This window comes from Schistocerca nitens, chromosome 3, assembly GCF_023898315.1.
Source record: "Schistocerca nitens isolate TAMUIC-IGC-003100 chromosome 3, iqSchNite1.1, whole genome shotgun sequence".
In the NCBI taxonomy this organism is placed as follows: Eukaryota; Metazoa; Arthropoda; class Insecta; order Orthoptera; family Acrididae; genus Schistocerca; species Schistocerca nitens.
In genome coordinates, this window is record NC_064616.1 from 913697877 (window position 1) to 913719638 (window position 21762).

Here is a 21762-nt window from a genome sequence, read left to right on the forward strand (position 1 = left end):
CACTCATACTGATTCAGATTTTTGTGATTTTCCTAAATTGCTCCAGGCAAATACAGATAGTATCTTTGAAATGATGTGGCCAGTTTCCTTCCCCAGTCTTAAAACAATCCGAGCTGTGCTTGTCTCTAATGTCCTCATGTTGATGGGATATTAAACACAAATTTTCTTTCCTTCCTCTGCCTCTTCAGTAAGAATGGGATGCTATTCCTCCACACACATACCGACAACTCAATAAAGTGTGTCTACCAGAGTTCACGCCATCACAAAGGTGAAGGGCACACACTCCCCATATTAATTTCCACTGATGGGTGCTGGATACTTACGATAAGATAATGTATGTTGTCACATATTGCTACTAATGGATGGACCAGGTTTAAATAATTTAAAATAAATTAGAGTTTTTTAGTGACAGTGTCATTTATCTTACGGAGTTGCTGCCCTCTCCCCCCTCACCCCGCACGCCCTCTCCCCCCCGCACGCCCTCTCCCCCCCGCACGCCCTCTCCCCCCCGCACGCCCTCTCCCCCCCGCACGCCCTCTCCCCCCCGCACGCCCTCTCCCCCCTCACCCCGCACGCCCTCTCCCCCCTCACCCCGCACGCCCTCTCCCCCCTCACCCCGCACGCCCTCTCCCCCCTCACCCCGCACGCCCTCTCCCCCCTCACCCCGCACGCCCTCTCCCCCCTCACCCCGCACGCCCTCTCCCCCCTCACCCCGCACGCCCTCTCCCCCCTCACCCCGCACGCCCTCTCCCCCCTCACCCCGCACGCCCTCTCCCCCCTCACCCCGCACGCCCTCTCCCCCCTCACCCCGCACGCCCTCTCCCCCCTCACCCCGCACGCCCTCTCCCCCCTCACCCCGCACGCCCTCTCCCCCCTCACCCCGCACGCCCTCTCCCCCCTCACCCCGCACGCCCTCTCCCCCCTCACCCCGCACGCCCTCTCCCCCCTCACCCCGCACGCCCTCTCCCCCCTCACCCCGCACGCCCTCTCCCCCCTCACCCCGCACGCCCTCTCCCCCCTCACCCCGCACGCCCTCTCCCCCCTCACCCCGCACGCCCTCACCCCGCACGCCCTCTCCCCCCTCACCCCGCACGCCCTCTCCCCCCTCACCCCGCACGCCCTCTCCCCCCTCACCCCGCACGCCCTCTCCCCCCTCACCCCGCACGCCCTCTCCCCCCTCACCCCGCACGCCCTCTCCCCCCTCACCCCGCACGCCCTCTCCCCCCTCACCCCGCACGCCCTCTCCCCCCTCACCCCGCACGCCCTCTCCCCCCTCACCCCGCACGCCCTCTCCCCCCTCACCCCGCACGCCCTCTCCCCCCTCACCCCGCACGCCCTCTCCCCCCTCACCCCGCACGCCCTCTCCCCCCTCACCCCTCACGCCCTCTCCCCCCTCACCCCGCACGCCCTCTCCCCCCTCACCCCGCACGCCCTCTCCCCCCTCACCCCGCACGCCCTCTCCCCCCTCACCCCGCACGCCCTCTCCCCCCTCACCCCGCACGCCCTCTCCCCCCTCACCCCGCACGCCCTCTCCCCCCTCACCCCGCACGCCCTCTCCCCCCTCACCCCGCACGCCCTCTCCCCCCTCACCCCGCACGCCCTCTCCCCCCTCACCCCGCACGCCCTCTCCCCCCTCACCCCGCACGCCCTCTCCCCCCTCACCCCGCACGCCCTCTCCCCCCTCACCCCGCACGCCCTCTCCCCCCTCACCCCGCACGCCCTCTCCCCCCTCACCCCGCACGCCCTCTCCCCCCTCACCCCGCACGCCCTCTCCCCCCTCACCCCGCACGCCCTCTCCCCCCTCACCCCGCACGCCCTCTCCCCCCTCACCCCGCACGCCCTCTCCCCCCTCACCCCGCACGCCCTCTCCCCCCTCACCCCGCACGCCCTCTCCCCCCTCACCCCGCACGCCCTCTCCCCCCTCACCCCGCACGCCCTCTCCCCCCTCACCCCGCACGCCCTCTCCCCCCTCACCCCGCACGCCCTCTCCCCCCTCACCCCGCACGCCCTCTCCCCCCTCACCCCGCACGCCCTCTCCCCCCTCACCCCGCACGCCCTCTCCCCCCTCACCCCGCACGCCCTCTCCCCCCTCACCCCGCACGCCCTCTCCCCCCTCACCCCGCACGCCCTCTCCCCCCTCACCCCGCACGCCCTCTCCCCCCTCACCCCGCACGCCCTCTCCACCCTCACCCCGCACGCCCTCTCCACCCTCACCCCGCACGCCCTCTCCCCGCACGCCCTCTCCCCCCTCACCCCGCACGCCCTCTCCCCCCTCACCCCGCACGCCCTCTCCCCCCTCACCCCGCACGCCCTCTCCCCCCTCACCCCGCACGCCCTCTCCCCCCTCACCCCGCACGCCCTCTCCTCCCTAACCCCGCACGCCCTCTCCCCCCCGCACGCCCTCTCCCCCCTAACCCCGCACGCCCTCTCCCCCCCGCACGCCCTCACCCCCCCGCACGCCCTCTCCCCCCCGCACGCCCTCTCCCCCCCGCACGCCCTCTCCCCCCCGCACGCCCTCTCCCCCCCGCACGCCCTCTCCCCCCCGCACGCCCTCTCCCCCCCGCACGCCCTCTCCCCCCCGCACGCCCTCTCCCCCCCGCACGCCCTCTCCCCCCCGCACGCCCTCTCCCCCCCGCACGCCCTCTCCCCCCCGCACGCCCTCTCCCCCCCCCTGCACGCCCTCTCCCCCCCCCCCCCCCCCCCTGCACGCCCTCTCCCCCCCCCCTGCACGCCCTCTCCCCCCCCTGCACGCCCTCTCCCACCACCCCTGCACGCCCTCTCCCACCCCCCCTGCACGCCCTCTCCCCCCCTGCACGCCCTCTCCCCCCCTGCACGCCCTCTCCCCCCCTGCACGCCCTCTCCCCCCCTGCACGCCCTCCCCCCCCCTGCACGCCCTCCCCCCCCCCCTGCACGCCCTCTCCCCCCCTGCACGCCCTCTCCCCCCCCTGCACGCCCCCCCCCCCTGCACGCCCTCTCCCCCCCCCCCCCTGCACGCCCTCTCCCCCCCCCCTGCACGCCCTCTCCACCCCCCCTGCACGCCCTCTCCACCCCCCCTGCACGCCCTCTCCCCCCGCACCTGCACGCCCTCTCCCCCCCCCTGCACGCCCTCTCCCCCCGCACCTGCACGCCCTCTCCCCCCCCCCCCTGCACGCCCTCTCCCCCCCCCCCCCTGCACGCCCTCTCCCCCCCTGCACGCCCCGCCCCCCTGCACGCCCCGCCCCCCTGCACGCCCTCCCCCCACCTGCACGCCCTCCCCCCTGCACGCCCTCCCCCCACCTGCACGCCCTCCCCCCCCTGCACGCCCTCCCCCGCCTGCACGCCCTCTCCCCCCCTGCACGCCCTCCCCCCCCTGCACGCCCTCCCCCCCCTGCACGCCCTCCCCCCCCCTGCACGCCCTCCCCCCGCCCCTGCACGCCCTCCCCCCGCCCCTGCACGCCCTCCCCCCGCCCCTGCACGCCCTCCCCCCCCTGCACGCCCTCCCCCCCCCCTGCACGCCCTCTCCCCCCCCTGCACGCCCTCTCCCCCCCTGCACGCCCTCTCCCCCCCTGCACGCCCTCTCCCCCCCTGCACGCCCTCTCCCCCCCTGCACGCCCTCTCCCCCCCTGCACGCCCTCTCCCCCCCTGCACGCCCTCTCCCCCCTGCACGCCCTCTCCCCCCCTGCACGCCCTCTCCCCCCTGCACGCCCTCTCCCCCCCTGCACGCCCTCTCCCCCCCTGCACGCCCTCTCCCCCCCTGCACGCCCTCTCCCCCCCTGCACGCCCTCTCCCCCCCTGCACGCCCTCTCCCCCCCTGCACGCCCTCTCCCCCCCTGCACGCCCTCCTCCCCCCTGCACGCCCTCTCACCCCCTGCACGCCCTCTCACCCCCCCCCCCCCCCCCCCCGCAGCCCCCCCCCCCGCACGCCCCCCCCAGCACGCCCCCCCCCCCCCGCACGCCCACCCCGCACGCCCCCCCCCGCACGCCCCCCCCCCGCACGCCCCCCCCCGCACGCCCACCCCCCGCACGCCCACCCCCCGCACGCCCTCTCCCCCCCGCACGCCCTCTCCCCCCGCACGCCCTCCCCCCCCACACGCCCGCCCCCCCGCACGACCCCCCCGCCCCCCCCTCCCCGCACGCCCCCCCTCACGCCCCCCCGCCCCCCCCGCACGCCCCCCCTCGCACGCCCACCCGCCCCCCCGACCCCCCCCGCACGCCCCCCCTCGCACGCCCCCCCTCGCACGCCCTCCCCCCCGCACGCCCTCCCCCGCCCCCCCGAACCCCCCGCACGCCCCCCACCCCCCGCACGCCCCACGGACGCCCCCCCCCCCCCCCGGACGCCCCCCCCGCACGCCCCCCCCCCACGCCCCCCCCCCCCCCCCCCCGCACGCCACCGCCCCCCCCCCCCCCCCCGCACGCCCCCCGCCACACCACCCGCACGCCCTCTCCCCCCCGCACGCCCTCTCCCCCCCGCACGCCCTCTCCCCCCCCGCACGCCCTCTCCCCCCCCGCACGCCCTCTCCCCCCCCGCACGCCCTCTCCCCCCCCGCACGCCCTCTCCCCCCCCGCACGCCCTCCCCCGCCCCCCACACGCCCCCCCCGCACGCCCCCCCGTCCCCCAGCACCCCCCCCCCCCGCCCCCCCGCACGCCCCCCCCCCCCCCCCCCCCCGCACGCCCCCCCCCCCCGCACGCCCCCCCCCCGCTCGCCCACCCCCCGCTCGCCCCCCCCCCCCGCTCGCCCCCCCCGCTCGCCCCCCCGCACGCCCCCCCGCACGCCCTCCCCCCCGCCGCACGCCCCCCCGCACGCCCTCCCCCCCCCGCCGCACGCCCCCCCGTACGCCCCCCCGCACGCCCCCCCCCGCACGCCCCCCCCGCACGCCCCCCCCGCACGCCCTCCCCGCACGCCTTCGCCCCCCCCGTACGCCCCCCCTCCCCTGCACGCCCTCTCCCCCCTGCACGCCCTCTCCCCCCCGCACGCCCTCTCCCCCCCGCACGCCCTCTCCCCCCCCCGCACGCCCCTCTCCCCCCCCGCACGCCCTCTCCCCCCCCGCACGCCCTCTCCCCCCCCGCCCCCCCCGCACGCCCTCTCCCCCCCGCCCCCCCGCCCCCCCCGCACGCCCTCTCCCCCCGCCCCCCCGCCCCCCCTCTCCCCCCGCCCCCCCGCCCCCCCGCACGCCTCTCTCCCCCGCCCCCCCCCGCCCCCCGCACGCCCTCTCCGCCCCCCCGCACGCCCTCTCCGCCCCCCCGCACGCCCTCTCCGCCCCCCCCCACTCCCTCTCCGCCCCCCCCACTCCCTCTCCGCCCCTCCACTCCCTCTCCGCCCCCCCACCTCCCTCTCCGCCCCCCCCCCCCCCACTCCCTCTCCGCCCCTCCACTCCCTCTCCCCACCACTCCCCCCACCACTCCCTCTCCGCCCCCCCCACTCCCTCTCCGCCCCCCCCCTCCCTCTCCGCCCCCCCCCACTCCCTCTCCCCCTACCCGCAACCCCCCCCCCGCAAGCTCACTCCCCCCCCAAGCTCACTCCCCCCCCAGGAAGTATCATACAAATGCACGCTTTGCTACAGTGTGAAAAATTCAATTAGGTTTCAATATGTTTTCCTTTCCTGAACCATGTTAGTTGACTTGCCCATTTGGTGAAAGGAGATGGACTATCGTCATTTACATATTAAGTTTTATAGTGGCTTTGTTTCTGATGCCTTTTGTTTATTTATTTAGGTGGACAGCCTTAAAACAATGACTGTTATTGAAATATGTCACCCATTACTTCATGAAAATATCCAGGTAATTGTGGTACCAGATTGTGAAACTGCTCCAGTGAATGTTTTCTCAATGTTGGATGAATGTTTACCACAGAGGCTTCAGATATTTTTCTACTGCATCGGTGACGAGCATCTAAATGAGAAGGTATGTACTGCTATCTTTTGTTCTGCATATATATTTCTAATGCTTTGTTTCGTATGTATATTTGGTTGTTTTGTTAACTTTACATAAAAAAGGACAATTTAACTCAGTTTTGAAAAAGAAGAAAAATGTTTATAGTGTAGTATGTGTCTCGGATGTACGTTTTTTCAGTAGCAGTAAAAACTGTTAATGTAATGTTTTCATTGTTGTCTGTCGGGTAGCTTCTTCAGAGGTGACTTCTTTCTAGTGATACAGTGTGTACTGTAAAATTGGATACCACTTCCTGTATACAGCCTTAATTCATACTGGGCTAACTATTAATACTCTTCAGTGCTGAAATTTGTGGAGATCATTTCTTTTTATTGATTACATAAATTCAATTATCTGTGTTAATCCTAAGTAAAGGTAAAGCGGTTATGAACTTAAAGGTTCATTCTAAGAGTTATGTCCTTGGCTTGCAATATCCTGTGAACTGTTAATAAGGGCTTCTATAGTTTAATGTGAAATCGCAACAGCAGTGGGAATGTAACCTGTCTTGTGCAAGCCTTCCAGTAGGTGAAAGTAATACTAAGCACCAGAAAAATATACGAACTTTGGATTTGTGGTTTGATATTCTGTGAGCCACCATGCTTGTGGACTTGTTTGAAAGCAAACAATAAAACTGGTGCTTAAATGGTAGGTTATGTCAATGTTTGGAAATATCAATTCGCCTTAAGGGGAAACTTGGAAGGATATGTTACTCCATGAAGAGTTTATTAGAAATCTGTCACAGTTGCAGTACATATATTGAAATCAATGACTTCCACCCAATAATATCCAAACAGCAGACTCTGTACACAATTTATTAAATTGCCAATACTAAACACTTTTAAATAACAACAAATTCATACAACTTACAAATCTTAACAAATGTTAAAGAGTGAGCTTTAAAAACAATATCAGCGGCTTGCCACCATAAAATCAAGAACCTTTTACAATAGTGCTTTTAGAGTTTATCCAAAAGACAAAATCCAATAATAAGTTAACTTGGCATTACAATTTAAAATGATTTATATAAAAAACTTTGAGAAAGATAATGGTGCTTGGCACCATAAAATGAAAGAAACGCAACACACAATCAATAAATATAACAACATATAATAATTTGATACAACCAAAGGGCGAGGGCAACTCCCAACGCAATCACAGACCAGCGAGCTCTCAACATTTCGGAGCCTTCTCACTAGAAACGGTCCTTGAAATAAACCGCTGAGAGCTCCACGACATGCCTCCCACAACTACCCTTCACTTACGCACCTTGGTTATGTTCCGTAACACACGACAGATAATATCAACACAAGATAAAATTCAAAAATACAGTATAACATCCCGACAGCACTTGATAACCACAGCGCTGTTAACTCGGGCGCTCTTAATAAGTGCCGGAAGCCAACACACACAAATCTCAAACAAGTCTCGCTTCCTAAAACGAAACAATAAAAGCCAAGCGCACATGAATAGTCAAACCACAGTCTTAGAAGTGCCTTAACAACACCAAACGCTACTATTCCACCAAGTTAATAATAACACAGTAAAAAAAAAAAAATACGGAACATACCACATACACTAAGCAGCAGTAATTCATTATGGATATACTGTACAAAACCGCCCTTCTTAGGCAGACTTTACCTAACACATTGACTGCCAAATGTACCATACATGAACGCAGCTAGTTGTCTCCGGGCCAGAGTATCACAGGACCCCACCGGACCTCCACATCAGACAGGCAGGAAGAACAAGTACGCCGACTCGAATTAATCACCACTGCATGGCAAGCACAGCGGCGAGTTGCCTCCGCCCCAGAACACCCTGCTGATATAGCGAGGCACAACAACCTTAGCGCTAGTCACTAGCCGGTCAGGCAGAGCGAACTTCACGTTCGGGACAATCCCCGGAAAACCAACTACCATCTTGCTTTCCGCCGGCCACAGCAAACACACGCCGGCAATGTCATAGCAAATCGCCACCGTAGTGCCACCCACACCAAGACAGCAAACTATAATCGATTACAGTGCGCGCTCTGAAAAAGATCACAGGTTAGCAGCGTGCGCCGTATCATATATCTTTATGGCAACTTGGTTTGATTCCCGGCCAGGTTGAGGATTTTCTTTGTCTGGGGACTGGGTGTTTGTGTTGTCCTCTTCATATCATCATCATCAGCAGCAGCAGCAGCAGCAGCATCGTCATGATTCGTGACACTGGCTGGATTGGACTGTGCGTACGAATTGGACTGTGCATACGAATTGGACTGTGCGTACGAATTGGACTGTGCGTACGAATTGGACTGTGCGTACGAATTGGACTGTGCGTACGAATTGGACTGTGCGTACGAATTGGACTGTGCGTACGAATTGGACTGTGCGTACGAATTGGACTGTGCGTACGAATTGGCATTCGGGAGGACGACGGTTCAACCCCGCATCCGGCCATCCTGATTCAGGTTTTCCGTGATTTCCCTAAATCGCTTCAAGCAAATGCTGGGATGGTTCCTTAGAAAGGGCACGGCCGATATCCTTCCCCATCCTTCTCTAATCCCTACCGAGCGAGTTGGCGCAGTGGTTAGCACACTGGACTCGCATTCAGGAGGACGACGGTTCAATCCTGTCTCCAGCCATCCTGCTTTAGGTTTTCCGTGATTTCCCTAAATCATTTCAGGCAAATGCCGGGATGGTTTCTTTGAAAAGGCACGGCCGATTTCCCTCCCAATCCTTCCGTAACCCGAGCTTGTGCTCCGCCTCTAATGACCCCGTTGTCGACGGGACGTTAAACACTACCCACCACCATCTTCTCTAATCCGAGCTTGTGCTCCGTCTCTAATGACCTCATTGTCGACGGGACGTTAAACAGGAATCTCCTCCTCCTCCTACTGTAAGAATTGGTCTGTGTGTAAGAATTGGACTGTGTGTAAGAAAGAATTGGACTGTGTGTAAGAAAGAATTGGACTGTGTGTAAGAAAGAATTGGACTGTGGTTAAGAATTGGCATTCGGGAGGACGACGGTTCAATCCCGCTTCCGGCCATCCTGATTCGGGTTTTCCGTGATTTCCCTAAATCGCTTCAGGCAAATGCTGGGATGGTTCCTTAGAAAGGGCACGGCCGATATCCTTCCCCATCCTTCTCTAATCCCTACCGAGCGAGGTGGCGCAGTGGTTAGCACACTGGACTCGCATTCAGGAGGACGACGGTTCAATCCTGTCTCCAGCCATCCTGCTTTAGGTTTTCCGTGATTTCCCTAAATCATTTCAGGCAAATGCCGGGATGGTTTCTTTGAAAAGGCACGGCCGATTTCCCTCCCAATCCTTCCGTAACCCGAGCTTGTGCTCCGCCTCTAATGACCCCGTTGTCGACGGGACGTTAAACACTACCCACCACCATCTTCTCTAATCCGAGCTTGTGCTCCGTCTCTAATGACCTCATTGTCGACGGGACGTTAAACAGGAATCTCCTCCTCCTCCTACTGTAAGAATTGGTCTGTGTGTAAGAATTGGACTGTGTGTAAGAAAGAATTGGACTGTGTGTAAGAAAGAATTGGACTGTGTGTAAGAAAGAATTGGACTGTGGTTAAGAATTGGCATTCGGGAGGACGACTGTTCAATCCCGCTTCCGGCCATCCTGATTCGGGTTTTCCGTGATTTCCCTAAATCGCTTCAGGCAAATGCTGGGATGGTTCCTTAGAAAGGGCACGGCCGATATCCTTCCCCATCCTTCTCTAATCCCTACCGAGCGAGGTGGTGCAGTGATTAGCACACTGGACTCGCATTCGGGAGGACGACGGTTCAATCCCGTCTCCAACCATCCTGATTTAGGTTTTCCGTGATTTCCCTAAATCGTTTCAGGCAAATGCCGGGATGGTTTCTTTGAAAAAGCACAGCCGATTTCCTTCCCAATCCTTCCCTAACCCGAGCTTGTGCTCCGTCTCTAATGTCCCCGTTGTCGACGGGACGTTAAACAGGAATCTCCTCCTCCTCCTACTGTAAGAATTGGACTGTGTGTAAGAATGGGACTGTGTGTAAGAATGGGACTGTGTGTAAGAATGGGACTGTGTGTAAGAATGGGACTGTGTGTAAGAATGGGACTGTGTGTAAGAATGGGACTGTGTGTAAGAATGGGACTGTGTGTAAGAATTGGTACTTTGTACAGGCACTTATGACCACGCAGTTTGACTGGTATCGTGAGCATATGTACATATTACTGTTTTATGCATGTTTTGCCAATTTTAGATAGTTGTCATTAAAATCCAGCACTTTCAGTGCAGGTCCAGTTGGACAGACTTGAGAATGAACCAGCCAGTTCAGAACTAGTCGCCAAAAAATATTGGTATTGCAATGGTGACTGATTTGGAATAAACTCTATGAAATAAAAGGGTTGCTGTTTCAGGAGCAGCAGCAGCAGTTTATTTGTTCAAGGGCCATTTGAGAATAATATTAATTGTCAGCTTATACAAAGAGAAATTTAAGTCATATAAGCAGACATACACTGATGCACCAAAATATTATGACCACCATGCTGTTTAGCATGGAACACAATACAGCAGCAATTCTGCATGGCATGTATTTGACAAGTCCCTGGTAGGTTTCTGATTATTTGAGGAGAGAACTGGTGGTTGGTTGTGACCTTGGAAGAACCATCACAGTATTTGCCTTTAGTAATTTAGGAAAACCTCTATCACAGTGGCTGGATGGAACATAAGCTTCCATCCTCCTGTCGAAGCTACATTTTTAAGAAATGTCGTATCTCATTTGCCTTCATACACAAGTGAATGTCCTCTTGTGGTCCTGACATTTATAGCCAGATATTTAATACCTGTCTGTATAACATCATTGTTTGGAGCACTGCCCAGAGCCGATTAGAGAGCATTTTCATTGCTAGAAGGTTTTTTCCTTACTCAGTGTCAGAATAATCTGCTGTTACTGAACCCCTCCACCCTGTAATTGGACCATAGAGCTGAAACTGGCTGAGATGATGATGTGACAGATATGAAAAATTAAGCATCACACCAGGAGTTCTGCCACAGCATCTTGTAGTATGTTGGTGTCAGTGTTCAAGAAAGGTAGTGGCCTCTCCGTGTCAGAGTTCGTCAGTGGGGTGGGAATGGTGAGAACAGTATGTCCTTTCCATATGTGGTGAATGCAGGGAGGGTTTTGGTGGATGACAGAAATTGTCTCCAGGTACACCCCACTCTTCATTGATGAACCTTGAAGGTCCTTGTCATTGAAACTGGGGTCTTACAGTGCTGCAGTTGGGACATCGGTGTATAAGGGACAGCGCCATTGTGGCTGCTAAGTTTCCCAGGGTACTGATATGAGGATACATGTTTCTGTTATTGTCATAGTCATTGCTGGTTTTGCTAGTCAGACATCTACTCCTTAGTGGTTGCAATATTGAAAAGCCGTGGCACCCTTTATTGCCTGTTATGTCGCTACAAGTCCACTTAGGTCTGGCAGAAGGTTCGAGCTCAAGCCTGGGAGCCCACATGGTGAAATGGGAGTGTGCTCTGGGCTTGCTATGCTGCATTCAGCTGGTCAAACAATGTACAGGCCGGTACTTGGGCAAAATTTCAGCCAGACCGTGTCAGTTAATAGGGAGATGCCATTTTTTGTGCATGTGTGCCTTAAACATCCGGTCATGTCCTGAGTGAGTGTTTTACAAGGGATTGCATGACAGAGCTTCTTACTAAAGAGTGTTAAGTCAACTGACTGAAGTAAGTTGTCTGATGTAAATTCCTTCAGGTACATAGAAATCGGATGGTGGGGATAATAAATAGTTCAGGAGATATTATTAACTTGTAAGAAGCCAAGTACTTACTTCAAGACAGTAACTGTTTACCATCACTCTTTCTGCTCAGAACCCTTGCAGCTGTCTAATGTCTTCCTGGCAACTCCAGCTTAACACTCTTGCTGCCTCCGTCTGTTACAACTTCTCACGTCCAACTCATACTGTCTACTTGCCAACAACTCTGATTACATCTCTGTACAGCTACATCTACATACATACTCCACAAGATAATGTATGATGCATGTCAGAGGGTACCATGTACTACTAGACTTTTCCTTTCCAGATCCACTCAGAGAGAGAGAGAGAGAGAGAGAGAGAGAGGGAGGGAGGGAGGGAGAGAAAAATGACTTTATATGCCTCAATATGAGCCTTAATTTCTCGAATTGTATCTTCGTTGTCCTTATGAATTATGTATGTTCGCAGTAGCAGGATCATTCTGCAGTCAGCTTCAAGTGTGGGTTCTCTTAATTTTCTCAGTAGTGTTCCTCAAAAAGATTGTCATCTTCCCTCCAGGGATTCCTATTTGAGTTTCCAAAGCATCTCCACAAAACTTGCATTTTGTTCAAACGCTCTGGTAACAAATCTGGCAGCCCGTCTCTGAATTGCTTCAATGTCATCAATGAATCTGACCGGGTGTGGATCCCAAACACTTGAGAGTGCTTGAGAATAGGTCACAGTACAGTCCTAAAATTCTCCCAAAAGAACTGAAGTTGACCATTTGCAGTCTCTCTGATAATCCTCACATGCTTGTTCCATTTAATATTGCTTTGCAACATTATGCCCAAGTGTTTAAACCATGTAACTGTTTCAAGGAGGACACTACTAATGCTGTATCTGAACATTATGGGTTTGTTTTCCCTACTTATCTACATTAACTTACATTTGGAGCCAGCATCCATTCTTCACACTAACTAGAAGTTTCATCTGAGTCATCTTTTATCATCATGCAATCACTCATCTTCAACAAATTGCTGTACACTGCAGCATCATCAGCGTGCTGCCCATCCTGTCTGCCAGATCATTTATGTATATAAAAAATAATAGTGTTCCTGTCACAATTCCGTGGGGCACTCCTGACGATACCCTTGCCTTACTGTTGAGGACAACATACTGGGTTCTGTTACTTAAGAAGTCTTAGAGTCACTGTCATATCTCTGAACATATTCTGCATGCTTGTACCTTTGTTAACAGTCTGCAGTGGGGCACCATGTCAGATGCATTTCAGAAATTTAGGAATCTGCCTGTTGTCCTTTATTCAGAGTTTGCAGTACATGATGTGAGAAAAGGGAATTTATTGTATTCAAACTCGGAATATATTCTAGAATGCTGTAGCAAACTCATGTTAGGATATTGGTCTGTGATTTTGCAGGTCTGGTGTTTTACCCTTCTTATATACAGGAGTCACCTGCACTTTTTTCCATTTGCTTAGGACTTTGTGCTGGGTGAGAGATTTGCGATGTAAACTAAGTAAGGGGCCTATGCCATAGAGTACCCTTTGTAAAATCCAATTGGGATTCCATCCAGATCTGGCGGCTTATTTATTTTCACCTCTTTCAGTTGTTTCTCTACACCAGGGATGCTTATTACAATGTCATCCATACAGGAGTGTGTGCGATGGTCAAATGACAATATGTTCTTGTAATTCTCATGTGTGAATGATTTCTTAAATGTGGAATTTAAAACTTTGGCTTTCGTTTTCTCATCTTCAACTGCCACACCAGACTGATGAGTAAGTGACTGGACGGCAACCTTAGACCTGCTTATTGACCAGGATTTTTTTGGATTCTCTGCCAGATCCTTTGCTAAGGTGTGATGGTGCTAGTTGTTGTATGCTTTGCATCTAGATCTTTTGACAGATGCATGACTCTGTGCTAACCTTTGCGTGTCATCATTTGTGTGTTGTCTTGTGAACCCAGAGTGCAATGGCATCTGCTTCCTCAGAATCTTCCTAATGTCTTTGTTAAACCACAGTGGATCTTTTCCATCCTTTATCCAATTACTAGGTGCATAACTCTCCAGACCATGATCTAGAATCTGCTTAAACTTTGCCCATAATCCCTCTATGTTCATCATCCTAGAACTAAATGATTCCACTTAATTGTCTAAGTGAGATGCTATCAACTGCTTGTCTGCTCTTTATAGCAGAAACTCTCTCATAGCCTTCTTGACTGATTTATTAACTTCCATAATCATAGTTGCTATGATGTCACGATCATTAATCCCCATCTCTATACTGACACCATCGATAAGGTCCAGCATGTGTGTAGCTACAGGGCCTAAGATATTTCCATTGCATGTGGGCTGCCAAACTAACTGCTTGAGACAGTTTTTGGAAAACATCTTCAAAAGTACTTTGCAAGACTTGCTGTCTGCACTCCCCTGCAATGAACCCTTTTAAAGGATGGGGCCCCTCCACGCCCACACCAACGTGGGGACCAAACCAAAAGTTCTACTGTCACCTCCGTAAACATGTTAGTTTTTGAATCAGGCGTCACAGGATGCGGGCTGTGATGTTATAGATGCGTCTGGGTAAGATTACTCATTAACATGGTCCATCAGGAGATAGAAGTGGACGAAAGCGATTGATGGGTAGCGGTTGTAAGGGCAGAGGAAAAAAGTGCCAAGGCCAGCGCCAAGGGAAAAAAACCTCTGCGACAGTAGGACGGGTAGTAAGGGCAGTAGCGGCTTGCTAGCTGCGACAGAGCATGCAAGGTGAGGTAAGGTTAGCGTGAGGTATCGTGTATAATTACCTATGTGCTGCGTGGTCATTAGCTGGGTCAGTCTGGGTGCTGTGGCTGGGCTTGTTTGTAGTCTCCTGGCCGGCCGCAGTGGCTTCCTCCCTGTAACATAAGAGTTTGGCGTGGCAACGCTTGCGTTGCTGTTAGGCCCTCTGCTGCGCCTTGTCGTCGGTGACTTGATGCAGCTTCATCAGGCTGGTGCAGAACAGCGGCGATCGGCTACCATTCAGCATCCTCCTCTACTGCACGGCGCAGGACTTCTGCAGTGTAGCTTCGAGCAGCTCCGCATGTTCAGTGAGCTGCGCCGCTTGAGCGTCGGAGAAGTGCACGCCGTTCGCTCGCGCTTGCGTGATGAGGGCTGCCTTTCTATCTTCTCGGTCCCTTGGAGGGGCCGCTCCCACAGCGGTCGGCGTCGCCACCGGTTCCGCTGGGGCGGTGGTTTTCCTCCTTGCACCCTTCACCTGCAGTGCTGCTGGGGCGACCGCTGGGATAGGCGCGCGAACGTCCTTCTGCGAGGTCGCAGGAGTGTTCGCAGGTACGACTCCGCTGAGGCCTTGGGCGAAGACTGCTCACAGTTGCCTCAAGGCCTCTTCCTTCTCTGCAGCCATGGCGGCTGTGAAGGCAGCCCTCTCCGCCGCCATGACGGCTTTGAGGGCTGCTGTGGCCTCCTTCACGGCGGTGCTGAGTTCGAGGTCACATCTCTTCACGGGAGAGCGAGCTGCGTCCTGGCTACCCGTATCCGAGCAGTCGTCCCTGCCCCTGGCAGGTGGATCTGCTACTGTGCCGTCCCTCAGCTGCGCCGGGCTGTTCTGCACACTATGCCGTTTCCGACGTCGTCTTCGCTTCTGCCGCTGCGCCGGTGCGGCCGCGGCCGCATCGCCGTCCTCGGCGCAGTGGCGGTTTGAGAAAGCCGCACAACCGCACCAACTGTCGACGTGCGGGCCGCCACCCCGGACACAAGTCGGCAGAACATTGCAGCCGTGGTCGCAGGCACGGCTGTCGTGCTCGCCTGAGCACTTGACGCACCGCGCCGTCTTGCGGCAATACTTCACAACATGGCCCTCGCCCTGGCACCTGAAGCACTGGGGCTGAGGGTCCATGGCGGTCGGGAGAGCCTCTGTCGTAACCGGGAAGCCCAGCAACTTCCGCAAGTCGAAGATGTCGCTCCCGCCGCCGACCGTTTGCACGGTCACGGCATAGAGTGGCGCCCTCTTTCTGTTGGTCCGGTTGTGCAACCTTGCAGTTGCATTACCAAACCCGGCTCGCAGCAGCCCTTCCCGGATTGCTGCCTCATCACGGCACCAAGGTAACCCCCTGAGGAATGCCTTGGTAGTCTTCATCCTTCCTACGGAAGGTGCCTTCACACGCACCGGCGGCGCGTCGACGATGTGGTCGCCCACTGCGACCTTGATCGCCCTGTGGTCGGCCATGTTTGCAGCTCGAACGCAGATCAGCGAGTCTGTATCGACAGACTCGTAGACCACCTCGTTCCGAGCGCAATTCGTCATGGTGTTGAATAGCGCTGTCCACCCGCCTTTGCACTTGACGTACAAAGGGGGGACAGGCCGCGACTCGTCTTCTCGGGAGTTCCTTGCATGGTCTGCAGACTCAGTGAGTTGCACAACCGAAGGACCCTTCGTAGCGGCAGGTTTCCTCTGTGCACCCTTCTTTCCCATGCTGCGAGGCACGGAACACGACAATCTGCACGCGTTGTAAAAACAACGCACGACAATTTGCTCTCCGCAGCGCCCACAGTACAGAAACCTCTTCATGAGCTCTCAGCGGCCGAGTAAGCATAGCGCGCAACGGCAGTGATGCGCTCACCTCGCCAGCTCAGGCCGCTCTTGCAATGAACCCATAGACGTCCCAATATATACTCAGTTGGTTAAAGTCACCTCCAACTACAGTTGCTTGATTTGGGTATCTACACCCTACCAACCATAGACATTCTGCGAATGCCTATAGAAATGTCACAGCAAAATTGAATGGCCATTAAAAACTTCCAACAGTTAACGTGGTTTCACCTTGACCTGTTATATGCAACCATATAACTTCACTGTCACATTCTGTTTCAACTCAATTGAGACAATATTTTTGTCAACTGCATGAGCACTCCCTCTCGTATGGCTTCTAACGTCAAATCTGTCCTGTAGATAAACATTCCATGGCTCACTAAATATCTCGGAGCTTTCTGTTTTGGGTTTTAGCTGACTCCTCTCCAACTCTCCAATTCTGATGACTAACTACATGTTTCTAACTACTTCTCTGTCTTGACAGTTCTCCGATGACTGGCTCTTTCTGGATACTCCACTTTGGAGTTTAGTTTCACTTTCCCCTCCAACCGCACCAATCCCTGGCATCACATAGCTTCGAAATCTTACTGGCTACATGGTGTGTTACTCTTCATATATCTTACAGAGGATGAGTGGAGGTGTTGTGAAGCTGTTCCATAAAGGCACAGGACTGCATCCTAAGCCTTTAATTGGATAAATGATGTTGCATCTCTCCCATCACAAGCTCTGTTTGTCTTCCTGTTGCAGTGCTCTCTCTCTCTCTCTCTCTCTCTCTCTCTCTCTGTGTGTCTGTCTTTTGTTCTTTCTTTCTGTCTTTCATTCTTGCCTGTCTGCAGCTCATAGTCTAGTGGCTAGCTTTATTACGTCTGGATCACAGGGTCCCGGGCTCAATGCCCGATTGGGTTGGAGATTTTCTCTGTCCAGGAATTGGGTGTTTTTGTTGCCCTCATCATTCATGAAAATGACTAAATTGAACTGTGTACAGATTGGGAATTTGTATGGGCACTGATGACCGTGCAGTTGAGCACCCCACAAACCAATCATCATTCTTGCTCCCCTGGTTGCTAAGACCCACTTGGCTATATTACTGATTTTTTATCATATAAGGACTGCCTTCATTAATTCTATTTCCATATGTACCCATTATCGTTTGAGGAGTCCCTTCATAAATTCTGTCACATAACCTTTTGTGTTATTGTCTAGCACTTGCTTCATTATGTCTATCACCCGACTTGTCTCTCACCCTATCTGTGTCTGCTTCTGCTGTGTTCCAGTTCTGTCTTTACTCTCAATATTATTTTGTAGTTAACTGCAGTGTTGTTTACAAGCAAGCATGTTTGCGTGGCTTTCCTCCACAGCAAGCACAGAAATATTGGTTTTGTAAATAGAAACTGCCTTTTCTTGCTGCACTGTAATTTATTTGTCCCAGACGTGATTCGCCTTTTTTAATCAAGGCTCTTCAGTGAGATTTGGAATGATACAGCTGCTCAGAAAATGTTCATAAAATACAAAATCAGATCTGTATACTCTGCAAAATAAGAGGTAAATTATGAGTTATTTAAGACACATTTGCAGCTTGCAAACACCATTAATAATTTGGCAGTTTTCTCCCATCTGGTCAACAAGGTTGAAAGGCACACAAAAACAGCTGTCCAAAGAATGGAAACAGTTCATAGAAGAAATATTAGTAACTCAAAAATCTCCAGTCACAACACAATAACTTTATACACACACACACACACACACACACACACACACACACACACATTCTACCCAAGATCAGTGAACCTTACGGACATACATTTAAAAAGTAAAGAAACTGTTGGAGAAAGGACAAAAATACAATATAAATGCAGAAATAGAGGAAGTTTACATAGAAAATCTAATTACAGAAGAAGAAAGTGTAGTGACAAGGGAAGATAGGAATGAAAACAGCAGTGTCAATATTGGACTAATTAGAAAAGTAGTAAACCGACAAATCCCTAATGTAATAACCAATATGAAAACACGTCAATACAAAATCAACAAAAACATAGAATCTGCAAAACTCAGAAAACTTAGGGAAAAACTTCAAAATAAAAGTGTTATCATTTCGAAAGCAGACAAGGGGAACACAATAGTACTTATAGACAAAGAACAATACAGTGAAGAACCACAAGACTTCCTCTCACAAATAACATTGCAAAATTAAAATCAGACCCAACAAACAGATTCCTGACAAAAGTAAAAAACACGCTGAAAAATATAGTCATAGTGGATAATACAGATACAAGAAAGTTGACACAGATTAATCCCACTGCACCTGTCCTCTGAAGCCAACCAAAGATCCACAAACTGTGTCTTCCTGTAAGGCCAATGCCGGATTTCAGAAAATCCCCCACTTACAGGCTTGCAGGACATGTTAAAATTACTGTCTGAAAATTTCAAGGTACAAGAAGATAGAACCATTAAAATACTACACAGCTAATACAACGAATAAGATATAAAAATCCCAACTACAGCAACACTCTTCTCATTTGATGTAGAAAACATGTATTCCACCATACCAGTACCAGAAATGATAGAAATCATAGATCAGAAAATGAAAACTTGTAGTCAACTCCCTGGTGAACAGATTAATGAAACACATGACTGAAGCTCATAACAGATCAAAATTACTTCCAGTTCAGTAATGAATTTTATTTACAAGAGGATGGATCACAAATGAGGTCCCCAGTTTCAGGAGTCTTAGCAAATATTTTCACACTGAAGAGCCAAAGAAACTGATACACTTGCCTAATATCGTGTAGGACCCCCTTGAGCACACAGAAGTGCCGCAACATGACATGGCATGGACTCGACGAATGTCTGAAGTAGTGCCGCAGGGAATTGATACCATGAATCCTGCAAGGCTGTCCATAAATCAATAGGAGTACGAGGGGTGGCGGTGTCTTCTGCACAGCACGTTGTGAGGCATCCTAGATACGCTCAATAATGTTCCTGTCTGGGGAGTTTGGTAGCCATTGGAAGTGTTTAAACTTAGAAGAATGCTCCTGGACCCATTCTATAGCAGTTCTGGAAGTATCGGGTGTCGCATTGTCCTACTGGAATTGCCAAAGTCCATCACAATGCACAATGATCATGAATGGATTCAGGTGATCAGACAGGATGCTTATGTACATTTCACCTGGCGGAGTCGTATCTAAATGAATCAGGGCTGCCATATTACTCCAACTGCACATGCCCCACACCATTACAGAGCTTCCACCAGCTTGAACAGTTCCCTGCTGATATGCAGGGTCCATGGATTAATGAGGTTGTCTCCATACCCATACATGTCCATCCACTTGATACAATTTGAAATGAGACTCGTCCAACCAGGCAACATGTTTCCAGTCATCTACAGTCCAATGTTGGTGCTGATGGGCCCAGGTGAGGCATAAAGCTTTGTATTGTGCAGTCATCAAGGGCACAAGAGTGGGTCTTCAGCTCCAAAAACCTATATTGATGATGTTTCATTGAATGCTTTGCAGGCTGACACTTGTTGATGGTTCAGCATTGAAATCTGCAGCAATTTGTGGAAGGGTTGCACTTCTGTCACATTGAACGATTCTCTTCAGTCGTCGTTGGTGCTGTTCTTACAGGTTCTTTTTATGGCCACAGCAATGTTGGAGATTTGATGTTTTACTGGATTCCTGATATTTACAGTACACTTGTGAAGTGGTGGTACGGGAAAATCCCCACTTCATCGCTACCTCGGAGATACTGTGCCCCATTGCTCTTGCGCTGACTATAACACCATGTTCAAACTCACTTAAATCTTGATAACCAGCCGTTGTAGTGACAGTAACTTATCTAACATCTGTGCCAGCCACTTGTTTAGTAGATGCATTGCTTACTATGGCGCTGTTTGTCTGTTTACATATCTCTGTATTTGAATATGCATGCCTGTACCTGTTTCTTTGGCACTTCGGTGTATAAACTGCATTGAAAAAATCATTTACACAAAAATAGTAGCAGAAGAATACAACATATTATATTGGTTGAGATAAACGGGGATAAACGGAACTAGACACAGGGTGAAATGGTGGTTGTTAGGTGAAAAAACTGTTTATTAAGCAGAAACTGTGGAATACACAGAGGTAAATTTGGGACCATTATCAGGTATAGTGGTATGTGGAGTGCCTTTGATTATAAAAATGGTGGACAAAGCAAAGACAACACTGTGCTCTGTTATCCAGGTCATGCATGCCAAATATGGAAAGCTTCAGAGGGTATCCATGACTAGCAACCATGTGTGTCTTTTAAATTTTCCAGTGAAGTCCAGAAGCCTGTATGCACCTGCGATCAAGTGCCTGCTGCTGACCATTGGGAAAGCTGCTGAATCAGGGACCTGTGATTCTGTGCAAATGCACAGACCCTGTGCTCTGTGGCAGCATCCAAGTTATAACGACATGTGAATGATTTCACTCATGACGTCACCCACTGGCAACGATGAAGCAACTGGAGGATGTAGGAGTGGAGTGTATGACATGACTACCCTTACCAGGCTTGTCACGTGTCTGGATGCGTGTATTTGTGAGAGGTCACTAATGAAGAAAGAAATCCCAGATAATTAATAGGCAAATCATATCATTGCAAATTCTGGATTTATTGTTAATGACTGTCTCACTGGTGAAGTTGCTATGAGGTTGTCAATTTTATTTTGGTGTCCCCTAACATAAAATGCAAATCAACCCCTAATTAAGAATTCAGAGTTAAGAGAGAGCACAGCAGACAAAATTCTGATGTATGAGGAGTGACATTCCTTAATCTGAATTTGGATATGATAATTTTGAGAGGATTTAATAATTCACACAGGTTGGTGTCAACCACTGAATTAGGATAAAATTAGGAATAGCTGTTCTTCCTCAAGGAGACGCAGTGGTACAAAGACCACCATGTTTCGATGTTTGGATCAAAGGATGACATGTAATCTTGTGATTTTGGCACTTGGAACCTTGAGTCTAATTACAGTTTGTCTGTCCACAACTTTGAGAACACAGTGTCACTGTCACCCTCATCTGTAACCTCAATCAATATCTCAGGGGTTCAACTCTCTCTCTCTCTCTCTCTCTCTCTCTCTCTCTCTCTCTCTCTCTCTCTCTCATGCTAGGATTCCCACATGAATTCAACTCTACACGTTAATAATCCAGGTGTTTTTAGAAGTCCTTTTAGAAATTGTATATGTTATGCCCACCGTCATTGATTACTGTCTCTATATGGAATAAGTATTAACTTGTCAGTGGAGGCTGCTCTTGTGTATATACCCTGAAGTGCCAAAGAAATTGATATTGGTGTGCGTATTCAAATACAGAGATATTTAAATAGGCAGAATACGGCACTACGTTTGGCAATGCCTGTATGAGACAAGAAGTGCCTGGCTTAGTTGTTAGATCAATTACTGCTGCTAAAGTGGCAGCTTATCAAGATGTGGTGTTATAGTCAGTGTATGAGCAATGGTGCACAGCATCTCTGAGGTAGCGACGAAGTGGGGATTTTCCCGTACAACCATTTCACGA

The 21762-nt window shown here is 52.9% G+C and overlaps 1 protein-coding gene across 1 annotated transcript in view; it reads left to right on the forward strand.

Moving 5' to 3' along the window:
* Positions 1-21762, forward strand: part of LOC126248974 (dual serine/threonine and tyrosine protein kinase-like) — a 317035-nt gene that overhangs the window by 82013 nt on the left and 213260 nt on the right. The window contains exon 4 of the mRNA XM_049950529.1: positions 5693-5881. Coding sequence (XP_049806486.1) covers positions 5693-5881 — 189 coding nt within the window. The remainder of the gene's footprint in view (positions 1-5692; positions 5882-21762) is intronic.